The 20,626-nt window shown below is 38.6% G+C and overlaps 1 protein-coding gene across 1 annotated transcript; it reads left to right on the top strand.

Annotated features, from left to right (window-relative positions):
- Positions 1 to 3,324: 3,324 nt before the first annotated feature.
- On the top strand, positions 3,325 to 19,688 carry mef2b (myocyte enhancer factor 2b). Its single transcript, XM_083888468.1, has 9 exons — positions 3,325 to 3,515; positions 10,577 to 10,671; positions 11,871 to 12,074; positions 13,384 to 13,512; positions 13,614 to 13,791; positions 14,812 to 14,960; positions 15,109 to 15,223; positions 16,118 to 16,220; positions 17,239 to 19,688. The coding sequence occupies exons 2-9, from the start codon at positions 10,618 to 10,620 to the stop codon at positions 17,588 to 17,590; spliced, it is 1,284 nt and encodes a 427-aa protein (XP_083744594.1). The 5' UTR covers positions 3,325 to 3,515; positions 10,577 to 10,617; the 3' UTR covers positions 17,591 to 19,688.
- Positions 19,689 to 20,626: the final 938 nt, after the last annotated feature.

Here is a 20,626-nt window from a genome sequence, read left to right as displayed (position 1 = left end):
GGGCCGTTTATTAATCTGCGGGGATTAGGTTTAATTGCCAAAGGGCACCTCAGCAGAGTCAACTCCTGTCACTAAGTTGCAGGAATCTTTTTCTTGTGGCTGAACAAAGGGAAACATCGCACAACATGCACCTTTTTTAAATTTGGCTGCAATTTTACTTTAAATTAAATTGCTATAATAATACTCTCTAATTATTCTGACATTCAGGGATTAGACATTTACTGCACCTTTAGTGAAACCTGAATTGGAGTTGACCTTTGAGACAACAGATCTAATGCAATACTGCAAAAATGATACAGGATTAACACAGTTCAAGTGACTTTTGAACATCCACTGAAAATATCAAGACAAAAATGACATTAAAAACGAATAAAATAAGACAATATGCAGTTGTACATGTGTCTTTAGGACCTGATACTAACCTAATGAGTCATGGGATTATAATTTTATTAGAAAAATTAAAAAATAAGAATAATCTGCTCCACAAAATTGCGTTTTGTATAATCTAACAGCTAATTTCTCCCCTTTACTGAAGAGCTGACTTCTAAATAGCTCGATCTCTTCGGGCCTCAAAGGGGAAATCACTCTCACGATCCGATGAAGTCTGCGTGACCCGAGCTCGCTAATATGTATTTTAGGATCGCAGGCGAAAAACGTTCAGACATCTCTACTTCACACACGTCAGTTAAGAGGAAATAAAAAAAATCTCACAAGAACCACAGAAGCCGAGCCACTTAGTGTACGTGCCATTCTGGTTATATACGTGCTCCCACCGGATTACATGAGATCTACAGCAACGACAAATTATTACTCGGGGATTAAAAAAAAAAAAAAAAAAGGGAGAGAGAGAGTGATGGCAAGAGGAAGTGGAAAAGAAAAATCAAAGACTTTTCTTAGTTATGCCAGTGGTTTAATTTGCATAATTTACAGAGTGTGTGTACACAGTATCTGTACTTTAGTCCACACTCATCACAAATGTAAAATGTGTAATAACACTTACAGTAAGTGTTGTATTTCATTGTGATCCAGATTTTACAGCTTTTTTCTTAATCACTCTGTTTTTCATGCCTTCATTTATTTATTTATTTATTTTTTAACCGTCGTCTCTAAGAGGCTGCACAAACATACCACAGCACTTCAGTAACTTGAACTTGAGTTTCTGGAGTTTTATAATTAATGCACACGATTCAGAAAATGTGAAGCTCGTTTAAATATCGCTCCAACATAATGGCATCATTCAGCAAACATTGCTCTGACCTTCAAAGTGTATATTCTAACTATTTCTCTTATTAACTTTTTTTATCCTTGCAAAAATGTTATCATACGCAAACCAAAGTCTTAAAGTATATGACATTTACTGTATTTAAACTAGTCATTTACTGATATGGAATGTAAGTTTTAGAAGTCAAAGTATCAAAAAGTTAATCTATAGTCTATTTACATATTTACTAGAAAAGCTCTATATAAATACAGGCAATAATACCAACTCTTCTTCTTCTGATTTTATTTGGTATTAACAAAGATAGTTAGAGGAAATGCTGTGGAGTAAAGTAAAAGATGCGAGAAATATAAGTAACAAAGATATGAGAACAGATATGTGAATTTTGTACTTAAGTACAGTAACAAAGTATTTGTACTTTGTTACATTACATCACTGGGTAGCAGAAAGATAGGAAAGTGCTATAATGCATTTACTGTTATGTTAAAAATGTTTCTTTATTATTATTCTTCCGCCAAATGATTTGCATCTTTGAGGGCCTGAACATGCCCCACAACTGACAGATTTTGGTGACCGCATCAATCCTGGTGAAAATGTACATATTTAAAAGGTTCAGTGAAAAAGTGTGGGAAATTGTGGGAGTGGGAGGGGCTAAAGCGTGACACAAAAAAAGTGCTAGTGTGTCATCTCCTGACGGGGTTTGACGTACATGAGCGAAACTTGGTACACGTGTTCATTAGGTTGGGCTTTAAATAAAAGTCGATGATAAGTGTCCTGTGAATCCTACGGGAAGGCCGCCATTTTGGATTGAACGCGTAAACGGAGGCGTTTCTGGCGAATTTGCACCAATGCTACACTCTTAGAAATAAAAGTGCTAAGTAGAACCATATAAGGTTCTTCGGCTTGTCCTCATAGGAGAACCCTTTTTGGCTCCAGGTAGAACCTTTTTTATAAAGGTTCCACCTGGAACCCTCGTGTTACCAAGAACCCTTTTAAAACCGTTTATTCAGGAAATCGGTTTTAAACTGGAACCATTAGTGTTATCAAGAACCCTTAAAATACAAATGGTTCCAGGTGGAACCTCAGCGCTTTTAGAAGAACACTTTTGAAACCCTTATTTCTAAGAGTGTATAAAATCTGTCTGGTCCTAAAGTTTTTGAACGATCACCTTCAAACTTGTTGACATTGTAATTATATAAATGCATTGATGCAATTTGTGACTGTCATATACACTCTTAGAAATAAAAGTGCTAAGTAGAACCATATAAGGTTCTTCTGGCTTGTCCTCATAGGAGAACCCTTAGTGTTACCAAGAACCCTTTTAAAACCCTTTATTCGGGAAAGGGTTTTTAAAGGAATCAAGATGGTTCTTACTGGAACCATTAGTGTTACCAAGAACCCTTGAAAAACAAATGGTTCCAGGTAGAACCTCAGCCCTTGTAGAAGAACACTTTTGAAACCCTTATTTCTAAGAGTGTACAAAACAGCAATTTGTGTTCAAAAATGGACATAACTGTCATATACACTCTTAGAAATAAAAGTGCTAAGTAGAACCATATTAGGTTCTTCTGCTTGTCCTCATAGGAGAAGGTATAGAACCATAGTATTCCAAGAACCCTTTTAAAACCCTTTATTCAGGAAAGCGGTTTTAAAGGGTTCTCTGGATCATAGCGTTACCAAGAACCCTTGAAAAACAAATGGTTCCAGGTAGAACCTCAGCCCTTGTAGAAGAACACTTTTGAAACCCTTATTTCTAAGAGTGTAGACTGTTTGAGTGAGATTAATGAGGTTGACTTCAAGAGTTTCACGTGTACAGTTCCATTTTGTATGTGTGTGTGTGCGTGTGTGCGTGCGTGTGTGTGTGTGTGTGTAAAGTCTCGGTGCTGCTGTGAGTGAGTGAGTGAGCGGCGGGTGGGAGGTGGAGGAGAGTGTCCAATAGCAGAGCCGTGAGGGCGGGCTGTGGTGCAGGGGAGAGGCGGGCGGTCTGCTCTGCTGCCTGCAGCCGCCAGCTGTTGGAGAGAGAGAGAGAGAGAGAGAGAGAGAAAGCAGCAGCGCTCATCCCGAACCATCTGCATCTACTGCTGCATCATCAGGTGAATCTGCGTCCACGGCAGCGCGTGCAGGCCGGAACACACAGGAGCACGGCACGAGACCAGGATCACTCTCACTCTCACTCTCACTTCAAGACATTGATGGTTTTCCACATTCTTATTTTTTTATTATTAGCAACTTTTTCTGCTTTTCCCCGTTGGTCTTTCGTGAGAGGGTGAAACTCGAGGAGGAGACTGAGGAACAGGTGAGACATGTTATGATTTCTTCTTCTTATTATTATTATTATTATTATATAATTTTAATAATAGTGAGTCATCATTGGTTTTAAAAAAAGGAAAGAAAAAAAAAAGCATGACACAGCAGTACAGCCGTGAGTACTTGTTGCTGTGTCATTGAAAGCAGCGTATAGAATAGACGAAGCTATATTAGACGGGGATCCTTGGCAACTCAGAGGCAGACAGGCTATTCTTAAACGGTCTGTTTTGGATGACGTCAGCACTTTATTTTGCCTACTTCTCTGCAAACATAGTGAATAATAAATAAATAAATAAAAACCTCGCTGTGTTTCTGTGCACATGCATTATTTGCTCATAGATAGATAGATAGATAGATAGATAGATAGATAGATAGATAGATAGATAGATAGAAGGGCTTTATTATAGTGTTTTAATTGAGAATTAAAACTACAGGGAGAAGGAAAATACAAAAACAGAAAAAGAAATGAAGAAAATGTCTTCTAAAAGGTGCTCTTACCTGGACATAGATAGATAGATAGATAGATAGATAGATAGATAGATAGATAGATAGATAGATAGATAGATAGATAGATAGATAGAAGTTTGGGGCTTTATTATAGTGTTTTAATTGAGAATTAAAACTACAGGGAGAAGGAAAATACAAAAACAGAAAAAGAAATGAAGAAAATGTCTTCTAAAAGGTGCTCTTACCTGGACATAGATAGATAGATAGATAGATAGATAGATAGATAGATAGATAGATAGATAGATAGATAGATAGATAGATAGATAGATAGATAGATAGATAGATAGATAGACACTTTTTGTCATGGAAAGCAAAAAATGCAGAGCTCACGTCTGCACGTGTGCTATTGCTATTCTGGCACAGTCAGAAAATATCGAGGCATTTTGATTATCTCCTGTTAAAATTAGAGCCATACTTCATCACCATGACTCTGCAAAGGCCCCCGGGTGAGTGAGTGAGTGAGTGAGTGAGTGAGTGAGTGAACCCTGAGGTGATGATGATGATGATGATGATGATGATGATGTTGTGCCATATACGGACACATCAGTCAATGTATAGTCCCGCATAACGTAGAGATTCCTATAAATGAAGGTGTTCTGTCACGGGCTGAAGAGTGTGATACACTTTCTCCATCTTAACCCTTTAAGGTACTACTCAACCATTTGGTCGAGCACACTTCAAGTCACTATATCTCATTGAAAAATGCATCAAGCTGAACTCACTAACACTAAATTAATGTGACTTGTTCTGAATGTTGTACTTTATGAATTACGCAAACCAGGTTTATTATGAACAGACGTCTCAACCGTTTGGTAGAGGCCTGTATCTGAAATACTGTAGGGTCTAATTAAAAAGAAAAAAAAGAAAATAATATATATATATATATATATATATATATATATATATATATATATATATATTGTTTTTCATTATGGTTATCATAAGGAAATAAAATGAAATAATAAAAAATGCAAATAAATAAAGGGTTAAAATGAATTTCAGATTTTGGGGTTTTGGTTGATTCATGTATTGGTGAGTGCAAATATGGCTGAAGGCGCACAGGGCTCAGATGTTTGAGGAAAAATGATTAACGAAACAATGCTGCTGCAGTTCCAGTATAGCTCTCTGATGCAACAATCATAATAAAATAGGCGCAGCTTCTCCTACAAATGAAATGACCCTAATCTATTTTCGCCATGACTCTTTGTTGTTGTTGATGTTGAGGATATTCAACATATATATATCTTTTTTTTTGGAGGTGTCACTGTTGCTATACTTTTGCCGCCACACAACGAGACATATTTACTTTGGTTGCTCTGCACACACACACACACACACACACACACACACACACACACACACACACACACACACACACACACACACACACACACACACACACACACACACACACACACACACACACACACCAACATGCTCTAAATGACTCACAGTAAGAAAACGGTCAGAGCAGAACGCCCGATTCCCTACGAATGCCCTACTTTGACACCCCCCCCACCTCACCCTGTCATATATGCATACAGTTCCCTCTGCAGCAACACGAGCGTCTGTCTATACTGCGACATATCACAAGAGAGTCGTCACAGCAGCCTGATCGAACCTGTTACCATTTGTTTTGTGGGTAATTAGACAGACACTCCCAGGATATGTCATAGAGGAGGCCGACTGGTGCCTGGGGTTTTTTCCACTGAGACGCCTCTGGGAAGGTGTTTGACAAAGATGCTTGAGTTATGTATGCTTGTGTTTGTTCTGAGGAACTAGCTTTTTAGGGCTAAGATGTGAATGGTGGTGAGTTTAAGGTGAGGTTAATGCTTTGTTTAGCTCCATTCCATGTGAATGGAAGTCCAATGAAGTGTCCTATAAGAAGAATAACTTTTCAAAACTGTTAAGATAAGATAAGATAAGATTAGTCCCACCACAGAGAAGTGACAGTACACTCTTAGAAATAAGGGCTGAGGTTCTACCTGGAACCATTTGTTTTTCAAGGGTTCTTGGTAACACTAATGGTTCCAGTAAGAACTAATGGTTCCAGTAAGAACCGTTTTGATCGAGAGAACCCTTTAAAACCCCTTTCCTGAACCATTTTGATCCAGAGAACCCTTTAAAACCGCTTTCCTGAATAAAGGGTTTTAAAGGGTTCTTGGGAACACTAAGGGTTCCAGGTTGAACCTTTATAAAAAAGGTTCTACCTGGAGCCAAAAAGGGTTCTCCTATGAGGACAAGCCGAAGAACCTTATATGGTTCTACTTAGCACTTTTATTTCTAAGAGTGTATATGACAGTTATGTCCATTTTTGAACACAAATTGCATCAATGCATTTATATAATTACAAAGTTAACAAGTTTGAAGGTGATCGCTCAAACACTGTAGGACCAGATAGATTTTGTACACTCTTAGAAATAAGGGTTCCAAAAGGGTCCTTCTACAAGCACTGAGGTTCTACCTGGAACCATTTGTTTTTCAAGGGTTCTTGGTCACACTAATGGTTCCAGTAAGAACCATTTTGATCAAGAGAACCCTTTAAAACCCCTTTTCTGAATAACGGGTTTTAAAAGGGTTCTTGGTAACACTAAGGGTTTTCCTATGAGGACAAGCTGATATGGTTCTACTCAGCACTTTTATTTCTAAGAGTGTAGCATTGGTGCAAATTTGCCAAAAACGGCTCCGTTTTTTGCGTTCAATCCAATCCACACTAGCACTTTTTTTGCGTCACGCTTTAGCCCCTCCCACTTCCACAATTTCCCCACACTTTTCACTGAACCTTTTAAATACGTACATTTTCACCAGGATTGATGCGGTTGCAAAAAATCTGTCAGTTTTGGGGCATGTTCAGGCCCTCAAAGATGCGATTCATTTGGTGGAAGAATAATAATAAAGAAACATTTATTAACATAACAGTAAATGCATTATAGCACTTTCCTTAGCAAGGGTTCCAGGTAGAACCTTTATTAAAAAAAAGGGGTTCTCCTATGAGGACAAGCCGAAGAACCTTATATGGTTCTACTGAGAACTTTTATTTCTAAGAGTGTAGTGCAGACAGTCAAAAAGAAAGTCCCTAAAATGTCATAAAATGTTAAAAAACGTTGATCAGTGTTAATCAATCCTGGAAACGAAGATGTTCTCGAACGTCTCGTTTTGTCCACAAACCAAAAAGGTTTCAGTTTTAATGATTTCTTTGTCATGTGGAGCAAAGAAAGAAGATAATATTCACATTTAAGAAGCTAAAACAATCAGAAATCTTGTTTTAATCATGAAAAAAAAGCTTCAAACCTTGACTAATCGATTATAAAAATAGTTGACAATAAATGTTTCAGTTCTAAACACAACAGTAGTTATAGAAATTACAGGAAAAAATAAATATTAATGTGTTTATAGTGATCAGTGTGAGGGATTGCTCATGTACAAATACTGTATTATTATATTATTATATATAATTATAATATAAAGAGCCCAAACATGAAAGAACACAGTCAGTAGATAGAGTTCAGGCTCATGTGTGGGGGTAAAAACGTCCAGAACTGATGTGCGAAACACAGCCTGCCTTTTCCTGTCTTGTCTTTAAGAACCCCGACCAAAAAAACCTTGCGACAAATCTTCTTCTCGCCCGCATACGCGTGCAAGTACGCACACTACACACTGTGGAGGTGCAGCTATATTTATCCTGCCGCTGTGTCTCACAGAGCTTTGTGTGGCTGTGATGCTGCTCGTCCTTTTGATTATATCTGAGAGGAGGAAGAGGAGGAGGAGAGGAACTCTGCCAGATAAAGATCTTGCGGCCCCTGTTTAGAACACACTGCGTCCCCCCCCCCCTCATCTCATCATTATGGTGCGTTCGTACGAGGTTCATTTGTCTCACTTTTATACCTCAGCATGGACCTGCTGTGAGTTCAGATTGTTGACTCTTAAATTTGGTCTTTCCTACAGTGCATTTTTAATATTCTGCATGTTTTTTAATGTGTTTAAGGGAGGTTGAAATGCTGTTTTTCTTGAAACTGATAATTGAATTGATTAACAGAACAATACATTACGTAGAGTTTAAATGTTTTTTTTTCTTCACGTCAGGCTGCATGACACAGATGTTTGTGGCACACACAGATATTGACCTCGCTAACTTTACTGCACATTCAGTTTGTCGAGTTTGTCGCAGAGGAAGTTTAGTTTTTACTTCTGTTTCCACACTCTTAGATTTAAAAACTAGTGGTCCACAAGGAATTAGCACCACGCTGCTTAAATAATGAATACAATCTTAATTGGTTTCTATTTTAAAAACAATTAAATGCCTCATGGTTAATCAAGTAGCACTTTTAAAACAACGGGAGTTGAGTCAAGGTGCTTTAAAGAAGAACGTAATTTAGTTTAGATAAGACATTAAAGCATTAAAAGTAAGACTGAAAAGATTAAATTGGATTTAAAATGTCCGTAGTGAGAGAATCTGAGAATTATCATCATCGCCTGTGCTGAGTTTCTCACTGCTGGTCCTGAGGAGCCACTGCCCTGCATGGTTTAAGTGTGTTTCCCTGCTCCAACACACCTGATTCATTCATTATTCAAATAAATGGGTCGCTTACTGACCATTTGAATCAGGTGTGTTTGAGCCGGGGAAAACACTTAAAACACAGAGGCAGAACAGTGCCCCCCAGGACCAGGAGTGAGAAACCCCAGGCTTTTCCACAGACAATGATGAGTTTGTTTAGTCTCATCATTGCATCACATCACAGGACTTTATAAGGTAATAATGATGAGGGCAAAGAGGTGGATTCCACCAAAAAAAAAAAAAAAAAAATGCCCCAGATGCCTTGTGTGCCAAGCTTACATTGAGGGGCGGCGGGGCACTTTAAAGGGGTCGTGGGAACACGGGCGCCGTATCCGCTTTAGGGAATTAAATATAGAAGCAGACAATATGTATTAAAGGGGAAAACCAGTGAAAACTCCTTTTGGGGGGGAGGGGGGGGGGGTTTAGACAAGTTGTGTACGCTCAGGTCAGACGAGTCAGACTTAAACATAGTCATTTAGGCCACTTTACAGCAGGACTATCGACCACTTGATTCAAGGTTTGTCATCAGAAACTTCCTTCTCTATATGTTGGACAGCTATGGTCATCTATGGTAATAAGTGTTTCTGTCAGAGAGCACGATGTGTGTGGAAAATCCCTGTAGATCGACAGAAATATTCAGAGCGGCCCTGTCTGGCACCAACAACCACGTCGTGTCCAAAGTCTCTTCTATCCCCCCTTATTTCCCCCTCATCCCCCCTCAAGGTCATCTCGACGACGTCTGCAGTTGAGTTTCTGCCGTGTGATTGGCTGTTTGGATATGTGTGTGTGTGTGTGTGTGTGTGTGTTAACAAGCAATAGAACAGGTGTACCTAATAAAGTGGCGTAATAGCACATTATTGTTTGTAAAAAAATTAGCTCTTGTGATGACTAAAATATGGCTTGTTCTTCCTGAGTAAGTAAAGCTTTGAAAGGGCAAATAATTGACTTGAGAACTCTTCAGAGAACAGCAGCAGGCAGTGGAACAGATGTACCTAATAAAGTGGCTGATAAGTGAAGTGCAAATGTGTTGGATTTAGTGCCGTGGGAATGAGCAGCAGAGTGTCTAAATGTCTGGCTCTCATGATGTAAAGAGTTAATAATTCAGATTTTCACTTTGTGCAGCTCTACACTCTTAGAAATAAAAGTGCTAAGTAGAAGGTTCTTCGGCTTTTCCTCATAGGAGAACCCTTTTTGGAGGGTTCCACCAAGAACCCTTCTAAAACCCTTTATTCAAGAAAGGGGTTTTAAAGGGTTCTCTGGATAAAAATGGTCCTTATTGGAACCATTAGTGTTACCAAGAACCCTTGAAAAACCCTTTCTTCCGGAAAGGGTTTTTCAGAAGCAAATGGTTCCAGGTAGAACCTCAGCTCTTGTAGAAGAACCCTTTTGTATATGGTCTTTCACAAGTGCAGCTAGAGTTTTTCTAGAAAAAACACACAAACTTCGTGTGTGAGTTCAAAAAAACGGACATTCTCATGACAACCACAAAATCCGGCGTCCATGTCTTTTTCTTGTTCCAGAACCTGGCTGTTCATGAGAGAGGAGTGGGTGGCTTTTAGTGTCAGCCATCTTTCACAAAAAAACACACCGTTTTCCTTTTGCTGTTTGGTTTTCAGCGATTGCCAGCTGAACCTTTTAAAAGTAGCCACCAGCTGTATTTTTAACCCTGTCTCTCGGGGGCCGCAGTGAGCCGTGGAGCGCTGTGCCGCTGGCCCGAGGGTAACCCAGACTCTGGGGGTGTTAGACTGGCTGTGGATGGCTGGCTCTAACTTTAGACGGCATCGCCTCACGGCGGTAAAAATAAACACCCTACGATTATCGAGGGGGAAGGGGCTCAAGGACCTGAACCAATGGATGACATTTTCCCACCAGAACCTGATGCTAAAATGTAATTTATCCTTAAACAAGAGGGGGGAAAATGTGACAAAAAAATCAACACAAATGTGTGATTTCCTTTCGCTTTAACATGGTTTTGTTCTGTGTTTCAGGTGTTTTTTTTTTTTACAGATTTACAGACGGCAGACGAAAAATGGGAAGAAAGAAAATACAAATCTCCCCCATTCTGGACCAGAGGAATAGACAGGTGGGTTTCTTTCATATTTAAAAAATATCATATTCGAGTTTTAACCAGAACCAGTTTGTGTGCAGTTCATTCAAAATATAATATATATCATTGCAACCCAATTATTCCCATGGTTTTCTGATATTTTATAAGTAATATTAAATATGGTTACTGATTTACAGCAGCTTTCGCTCGTGCAAATGTGCAGGATATGTAATATAATGTTTTAGGACATCTTATTTGCATATTTACGACAGAATTACACTCAAATAGTATGAATTACAGCTGGATGATATAGTTCAGAGATAATTGCACGTGAGTGAATGTTAAAAATAGTTTGGACTGTGCTTTTAGCATAATCTTTGACAGTGAAAATGTATAAATTTATACTAAAACGTCATATTGGGATTATTGTTATTAACTTGGCGACTCTATGACTTTATGGACGTTTGGAAAAATAGGGCACTGCTGTAAATTGAATCTGAATCAGTTTAGGCAGCAAATAAATGCAATAAACCATGTTCAAAGTGCTCTCTCTTCTCTGATCTTTTATTTTCTGTAAATTAATTTTGTTTTTGGAGATTTGTTCTTATCTGGATTGAGAGTCTGAGGGAAGGAAGTGCTTCTGTCTATATCAGGGGTCTGCAACCTCTTCAGCTGTAGCTTTAGAAAACACTCATTTCTTTTATTTTATTTTCATTATTTCTTTGAAAGTGGACACTTCTTTTTCTCGTTTGAAATGTGGAGAGTCTTTCAAAGTGGGTTACTTTTTATTTGATTAATTGTCCGCCAACAATGCGGAGACTCAAATAGATCTGCGAGTGTTTTATTTCAAAGTAGGCCTCTACATGTGTCGGTGTGTGTTTTTGCCCGTCACTTCATGCGAGGTAAAAACAGTAAACAGTTTCGTTTTTTGTACTTTTATTATATATATATAGTATATCTACTTTTTATGGGTCACATGGGTTTACAGATTAGATTTATTAAGGTGAAGAGGGGATAAAAATGGCTCTTTTAATATAAACGGTAGCAGACGCCTGCTCTATATTCTGTATTCTAATGTAAATGTAACCTTCAGTGGTTTTTAAACAGCTGGCACGAGCACATGAATATATCTTCTTATTGAACACAGCATCTTTGTATGGTTGTAGTATTGAGGGAAAAACATATTCATTATGATTCATTAAGATTAAAACCTGATTTTTTTTTTATGACCACAGGTGACCTTCACCAAGCGTAAGTTCGGCCTGATGAAGAAGGCGTACGAGCTGAGCGTGCTGTGCGACTGCGAGATCGCCCTCATCATCTTCAACAGCACCAACCGCCTGTTCCAGTACGCCAGCACGGACATGGACAAAGTGCTGCTCAAGTACACCGAGTACAGCGAGCCGCACGAGAGTCGCACCAACACGGACATCCTGGAGGTACTGTAGGGTACTGTCCCAGCTGCTGTTCAAGAAAATAACCACAAAGAAGGGGTTTTTTGTTTTGCATATAGTGGAAAGGAAGTGTGGACGGCTTTCACGAAACACACGTCGATTTGTTTTAATTGACCTTTTACTGTTAATGATTTATTTACTTTTGTCTGCAATATACCATCTATGTCAAATTGATGGTCATGTAGTGATTTGTATGTACATTTCGTTTAACCCTTTAAGGTACTACTCAACCATTTGGTCGACCACACTTTAAGTCACTATATCTCATTGAAAAATGCATCAAGCTGAACCCAACCTGAATGAGCCATCTCTACCATTTGGTGCAGTTGCGTAATGCTAAATTAAAAAAGAAAAATCCACTAGATGGCACTGTGTCTGCGAGCAGTATGCTTTTACAGCATTCCTTCAAACAACAAGTGACACAACGAAAATTCACCTGTCCTTTGATGACACATATTGGCGGGACTTTAGGAGTTAGGACTATTTTGTTGGCGTATTATCGTTTCAGAGGAGTTGTTGTACAGAATTATGTAGCTTAATTCAACAAAAATAAGTCTTATAAGGTTCAAATATTTTTTTCAAAACATGCTCCACTAAATAGTTGATTTGTCATTTTATGGTTAAGGTAGAGAAGTTAGCTAATGTTGGTAAAATTAGGGGGGAAAAAAGGGTTAGTGTTGTTAAAATGATTACTTTATTGATCAAGAAATTGCACTTAAGGTGACTTCCCTGAATGTTGTGCTTTTATTATGAACAGACGTCTCAACCGTTTGGTAGAGGACTGTATCGTAAATATTGTAGGCTCTAATTAAAACAAATATGTATTTATTGTCGTTATCGTTAGCATAAGTGAATAAAAAATGTGAATAAATTATTTTTCCTTTGTGCGTACCTTAAAGGGTTAAGCCATGGATATTAACACTTATATTTAACCGTGCACTTCATTTTCCTTCCCTGTAATCGTCTTGTGTCGAACTTCTCTCTAAATCCACTTGCACTTGAGTTGTTGCTTGCATTAAGTCGAGGATGATAGCTTAAAACAGCTTTAATATTTCATGGCTATCGAATCATATCAACCCATCAAGCACGCCCAATGCATTTTCCTTTTGATAGGATGCGATAGCCATTAAATATTAAAGACCCTGTTGTCGTAAAAACCTTTTTAAACAACTCAATTAGTACATTATTCACCACACTTATAAGCAGCTGATTGTTGTTGCTGTTTTTGCGTATATCTATATAAATCACATTCATCATCATCATCATCATCGTGCAACTCTGTGTTCCGCCTCAGACCCTGCGCAGGAAAGGCCTCGGCATCGAGGCCTCGGAGCTCGACAGCGAGGGGAGCGCACAGGTGGCTGCAGACAAATACCCCCTGTGTGAAGGCATGGATCTGTCTCTGACTCGTCAGCGCTTCTACGTCAGTCCTTTACGCCTTTATCGCATAAATAAGTGGTGGAAAAAAGTGACAAAAAAAAAAAAAATGCAATAACATACGTTTTTTAATTTCTTGTTTCTCAGGCTCCGTCAGAGTCTCAGTTGCAAGTTTCTCCCGGCTGCGAAAACGGCTTCAGCAACTCTTCTGGATCCATCGTGGCGTCCCACAGACCGCCGGCCTTTAAATCCATCAGCTCTAGACCCGGCTCTGCTAGTCCTGCTGCGCCGCACACGCACTCTGCTTTCATGTCTGCACACTCAGGTGAACTGTATGAATCAGTCTTATTATTATGATTTATTTATGACTGGTATAGTTCAAAATGTTTTAGGCACAAAAAGCAATCCTGAGGACAAGTTGATATGGAATTAAATCAGTTTTTTTTTTGTACAGCACATTTCATACAGAGTGAATGCAATAGTATAATATAATACATACATAATAAAAATACATAGTATATAAAATAAGCCAGCGAACCAAACACAGCCGCAGTTTTTAAATCAGTGGTATTAGAGACGTCAGCAGCAGCTTATTTTTTCTCACTAAATTCTCGCTGAAAAAAATTCACATGTACCGTTCTCTTGTGAGCCTTGTGTGCAGCTGGCTGTGAACTCACACAGGAAGTGTGTGTCACACACACACACACACACACACACACACACTACATTTGGCCTGTTTTGTGAAACTGGCCCTCCACCAGCGTTCACAGCCGCTGTAACCAGATCTGTGGTTTCTCTACAGAACGGATCACACCTGTCTCCTCTACAGTATTTCAACTACTGGACACATCCTGACGTAAATGACAGAAATAGCGTTTATTATAAATTATAATAATAATAATAATACTAATAATAATAACGCACCGTATATTTATATACAAATGCCTCGGCACACTTTGGCACTTGGCATTAAAAACTGTGTCAATAATCTTTTAATAACTGACACTGGTTGGTAGTCAATTAAAAATGGTGTCTGTTGTGTCTGAAGGAAACCAGACAAATATTATTGATGTATGATCTCATAAATAATTGCCCTTTAGTAAATAAAAGAAAACACTCAATAATTTATAGGTCAAACCAAATGAAAATGGGCTTCATTTTGCAATTACTGTTAAGAGGAATGATTGAAATAAAACTACTTTAATGCAGTTTTTTCTTGTTGTTTTCCATAGATTTCTTCAATGCACTGCAGAAAATTAAAGAAAATAAACCATTCTTCTATTCGTGAAACCAGCTCACATCTCCTTTCACTTCCTGCTCCTGTCTTCCTTCCTTCCTTCCACAGGTATCGGCTACCCCGTGTTGTCCCACAGTAACCTGAACCGAGCTCTGGACATGAAAAGTCCTCCTGTTCTGAACCTGGGCAGCGAGAGCCTGCGGGCAGATGCTGCGAATCAGGCCATGGCCCCCACACATGTTAACCACAGCTCTGCTGTAAGTCGCTGTTACTTAACGGTGTGACACCGAACAGGTGTCAGTGACAGGCGGCTGACACGTGCTTTCTGACTCACAAATGTAGGAAGTTGATGTGTTTTTGGGCCATTTTTGACCATTTCTCTCTCTCTCTGTGTTTGTCCATCAGAGGGGGCTCTTGTACCAGGGTCTGCACAGCGGCAGCTCCATGATCGCCATGAGCAAGGCAGGACTGCTGGGCCACAGTCTTGGCGCCTACAGCCTCCCGTCTCCTGCAACCCCTGGTTCGTCTGCAAATGACTTTAAATACATAAGCTTTATATAATGTGTTGTTTCAGAAACGGGAATTATTTGCTGTAGTTAGATGCAGATGGAAAAGCCATAATATGTAACTTTTCTGCACTGATATATCAAAATATTTCCTCCACTCTTTAAATTCGTATAAATCAATAATTACATACATTTATATACTACTATATATGACGGCTATGCTCACTATGAAACATGAGCGTGAGGAAGGAAATATTCTGCACTACCATGTAGTGTTTTTGCATTTTTAAACTAGGTTTTTTAGTTGTTGTTTTTACTGAGAGACCTCTAGTGGCAGAAATGGCAAACTGCATGTTGAAGAGGTTTTCCTGTTTGTATGCTAAGCTACAATAACAACCCTTTAATTTAGTGGTTATTTAAGGGCACACAGCAATTTATATCACTGCTTATCTTAATTCCAGTCTTTAGAACAGGCCTCTCAAACTCAAATGACCTTAGGGCCACTGAGCATCTAGTCTGGCCAGTAGGGGGCCAGTTAAGCGAAAAACAGTTTTTGGCAACTATTCAGTAGTAATGTGTGGGCGATATGAGCTTAAAATGATATCACAAAATTCCACCATGATATTGCAATGATAAAATATTTCACATCATTTCAAAATAAAAGTGCCTGTGTCGATATGGAACGACGTATAGCTCACAATAGCTATGTATTTTTGATGCAAAATTAATCTATTGATAAAAATAACGTACAGAAAGAACTCCTTATTAAGTGGTGGTAAAAAATTATTTACACAGAACGTAATCACATACAGCTTTCTTTAAGATTGTGTTACTCATTGATAGCATTTATAGAATTTTTATTTCTATTTTAAAAAAAAAAAATATTTCCCTCCCTGTCTTGTCTCCAGAGTACAGCCAGTCTGGCTTCTATCAGTCTGTCAGAGGAGCCGTGAACCCGTGGCAAACAGCTCAGCTGCCGCAGGAGCCCCATGGGCCTCATACAAGCCCGGGGTAAGTGTATTAATATATATACCACTGTGAGATTATCTAATCTACATGTTCCTCTTTGCTCCTACAATGTGTTTGTTATTCAACTTTTTTAAACAATAAGATCAGGCACAAACAAATCACATTGTATACAGTATCTCAAATTGTTTATACAGGTATATATATATATATATATATATATATATATATATATATATATATATATATATATATGTATAAACAATAGGCATCAAAAATATAATAAATTGTTTTTATTCATAAAATAAACAAATATCATTGGAAAATATACATTCAAATATTTAATGACCATTTTTTAAAATATATTTGCATAGAATAAAATTGCATATAAAGCTAAGTGCTTGGCTGTGTTCAAGTTTTCTGGTTTTCAATGTAATTTACTTGTAATTTACTACTAATTTAAAATTTACTTTACTCACATTTATGTAAGTTTTTTGTGCATCTCTTCTGTGTTGTATCATCTACTGGTGCTACATGTATTCTGTGTTATAGAACACAGAGCATTCAGGCTGCGTACGTATATACAGAGGCTATAAGAATGTGCTACATAGAGTGTCAGCACAACCTATAGGCAATCTGATTTTTTCCATTTTCACTAACTATATAAACACACATGAGTAAAAGTACTAAACATTGGATTTAAAATCGGATTGAATTGGTGAAATTTGGAAGTTCAACGTTCACGTGGCTAATTTTTTATGAACTAAAGTGTCTGTTTTGTCACTTTTGCCTTCTCCCAGTTTTTAAAAAAAAGAATATGTGACTTAAAATCAATCATAATTTTGACTCAACAACAAGATGTGATAAAAAAACACACACACACCAAGGATGTCCATATAAGGACTGTAATTGCTTACAAACAATATAATATGTCATGCTATTTATTTCCCAGTTTAATCATGAACATAATGACCAGGAAATAAAATAAATATCACCCAGTTTGCACCTGATGGACTCAGCATATTTCCAGTATTTTGTGATTTCATGCTCTTGTTGTTCCCAGGACGTCCACTGGAGGGTGCTCCTTCCCTTCCCAATGTTGCCCCTCGACCTCTCCACATCTGCCCTCCCTCAATCGCAACATCAAATCGGAGCGTTGCTCTCCCGAGCACATGTCCTCGCCCACCTCTCCCCCTCTGCACCACCAGCACCAGCACCACCTCCTCAGACAGCCCTCTCCAATGAGCGACCTCGAGTCGGCTCGCCGCACGCCTCCGGAAAGCCGACCAGCCAATGGCACGAAGGAATTCCCCACAGCCAGCGGCTACCCACAAGACGAGAAGGAAGGAGGGCAGCAGCAGCAGCAGCAGCAGCCACTGGGGCGGTTAGAGATGAGTGATGGCTGGCAGAGATAGCTGGCTGCTGTCTCCCCCCCGTCAGTCACCTCTCTGCTCTTTAAAAGCAGTGCTCGTAATACACCCACACACACACACACACACAAACACACACACAAATGTAACAGTGAATATATCATATCGTCCTCCCGCAGAGGAAGGAATGTCTCTCTTTGTCTCAGCACACAGAGCTGGTCTCTCCTGGGCAATCCCTCGATTGATCCACTGAGGATCATGTGATGCAAAAAGACATTATTTGATTTTTTTTTTTGTGTGTGTGTGGAGATTATGTGAATCGGAAAAAAAAGAAAAGAAGGAAATTAAAATGTTTTTGTTTTGTTGACTTTGTCGAAGGGTAGCGTCAGCGTCAGCAGCAGCGTCAGCAGCACAGTGGGACCAACTGAATTTCTGCAAAACAATATATATTTGGCTTTCAGTACATGGTCTGGTACAAATATTGGAAAATAGCTGTTATATTACTCTCCACACTGCCTACAATGAAGAGCAGACAGGAATGGAAATGACACCATCGTAACACCAGCAAAAAAAAAAACACCTGTAAAACTTTATAAACCCCATCTTTTAGGGAAGTCGGGCCACTTTCTAAAAAATAAAATAACACTCCACTGTCATCATTTACATTTAAATACATTGTTATCCTTATCCCATAGTAGACAGTTATATGCACCCATAAATGTCATAAAATCAGTAAAGCTCCACAAGAACCCACATAAATGTGTGGAATATCAACATTTCATTCAAAAATTGACCTTAAAAATCCAGGGAGCTTCAATACAGCTTTCCACACAGTTTTATTTTACATTTTATTCATCAGTCATCAAACTATGACATGATAGCATGACCGTTTCTTATATAACATCACCAAAGGGCACAGCTTATGTGTATATCCTTATTTTCCTTATATATTTTACTTTTTAAATAAAAGCTTCAAGTCGTTCAACAAATTAGAGATTTTATAGTTTTTATTGTATTATTATTATTATTATTATTATTATTATTGTTATTATTATTAATAAGTGTCCCGACTTCTCTTGACGATGGGGTTTGTGTCTGTTTTGTCACTGAAGCCTTGGCCTTGTTCGAAAGCATGAAAATGTGCCTTGACACATTTATTAAAGTAGAGGTACGTGTTATTTTTTTAAGCTGTCATCTGTCCTGTCCATGAAGAATATTCCTTTATTTTGCTCTTACAGTTTAAAGAAATGAGAGAAACCGTTCATTCTGCAGAAGAGTGTGGTTCATTTTCAGCTAATATGAAACTGAAATGGTCCTGTATTACGTGTGTTAGAGGGAGGGTCAGTCAAGTTCATTTGTTTTGTTTTGTTTTGAATCAAATTAAGAGAGAATTATAGAAAACCATAATCTGAATTGTGCATATTTTAAAAAAATGTGGGTATAGACATGAAAAAAAGAAGAAGCTGTGAACTGACCCTTTAAAAGATTGACATTGGTGGATCTCAGGAATTTGGATGACTGTTTCCTTCAAATTTTAAAATCCTCATCATCATTTCCTCCCGTGTTTGTGTGTACGACGACAGTTGCGTATAAGCTACATTTCAGTCGCGTGTTTCTCGATTTCTTGATTTAATTTGTCGAAAAATGTATGAAAATCTGATTCCAATAAAGACCCAGTTTTGTCCTGATATGCATCGCAATCAAAGTCTATGGATAAGTCGTATAATGACGTAGGAACTCAGAAGGGCTTGGTTTTTGTACGAGTGTATTGATATTTATAAATATCTCTAGAATGGATTAGTTCATAAAATAGTTCTCTGGAAAAAAAAACAGATTATACTTTTTTAATTGGTGGATATGTGGAACGCAATTACGCTGATTGTCCACAAGGGGTCACCCTGTTGTTCAAAAACAAGAGAAAACCACCCTTAACTATGAATTAGCTCATTAACATTGAACAGAAACACCATGCAGAGGTTTAGAGAGTTGGCTGTCAAATGAAAATGATGATTTGTGGGTCATTTATAGCATGAAAAGAAAACAGTATTCTGATGTTTTTTGGATTTGCTTTTCATTGTTTGCCGAACGCTTCACTAACACGACAGAGACAGAGACAGAGGCGCGATGTGGCGACTCCTTTGAAATAAAAAGGGTTTGTATGTTTGCTTCTTTTCTTCTCTTTTCTACATAAAAGGACATTTTCTTGTCTCTTTCTCTTGAAAGACAAATGTGAATCTGTTTTCCTTCATGTATACATTCAGTCCAAAGACAGATAAAGTGCCTTCTGTTCTGGCAAAGCCTTCATGTGTGCATTTATTTAGTCTTTTTGAACACACACACACACACACACACACACACACACACACACACACACACACACACACACACACACACACACACACACACACACACACACACACACACACACACACACACACACACACACACACACATTACATTTAGTCCTCATTATCACGTCTGGCTCCTGACAGGCAGCTCACCACGCAGCTCAGCTAATGAGAGGAATCAGAATGGACTTCTTAAAAGCATGGAGACCTTTTATGTATATATATATGTGTAAAAGAAAAACAGTATTAATACAGCTGGATGTCTCACTTCTAACTTCTTTTCCTGCTAACCCTATGATGCAGTTTTCCTTCCGTCAGGCCACAGCCCTCACTCTGTCTTCTCTCCTCCCCAAAATGAAGAGTTTCTCACCGGGGTCAAGTCTGGTCTGGTCCCCTGAGACGAGGCCTGGCCCAGTCTGTAGGGCATGTCTGGGTCCTGCAAACACACACACACACTCAGACACACACATGTTCATTCATAGTGACGACACTCATAGACAGAACAACTAAGCCTAATCTACCCTAACCTAAACCCAATTATATTCCTAACCTTAAAACCAGGTCTTAAGCCACCAAAAAAGCCATTTAAAGAAGTGAGGACCAGCCAAAATGTCCTCACTTTGCCTACATGTCCTCACTCTGTGTGGTTTAGACAATGGTCCTCACAAAGCCACACATACAAGAACACACACTGGTTTCTAAGCAGCCTTGCACGGTCAGCACAGAATTAACG

This window comes from Microchirus variegatus (genome assembly GCF_963457635.1).
Source record: "Microchirus variegatus genome assembly, chromosome: 4".
Classification (NCBI taxonomy): Eukaryota; Metazoa; Chordata; class Actinopteri; order Pleuronectiformes; family Soleidae; genus Microchirus; species Microchirus variegatus.
Note: the sequence above shows the minus strand (reverse complement) of the source record. Positions and strands in the feature narration are given on the sequence as shown.

Bases quoted from the DNA above. Each gene is read 5' to 3' on its own strand.
- mef2b (XM_083888468.1), top strand. From the start codon at position 10,618: ATGGGAAGAAAGAAAATACAAATCTCCCCCATTCTGGACCAGAGGAAT. The intron at 13,792-14,811 runs GTGAACTGTATG...TTCCTTCCACAG, and splicing joins TTTCATGTCTGCACACTCAG to GTATCGGCTACCCCGTGTTG. The intron at 15,224-16,117 runs GTTCGTCTGCAA...TCTTGTCTCCAG, and splicing joins CCCGTCTCCTGCAACCCCTG to AGTACAGCCAGTCTGGCTTC.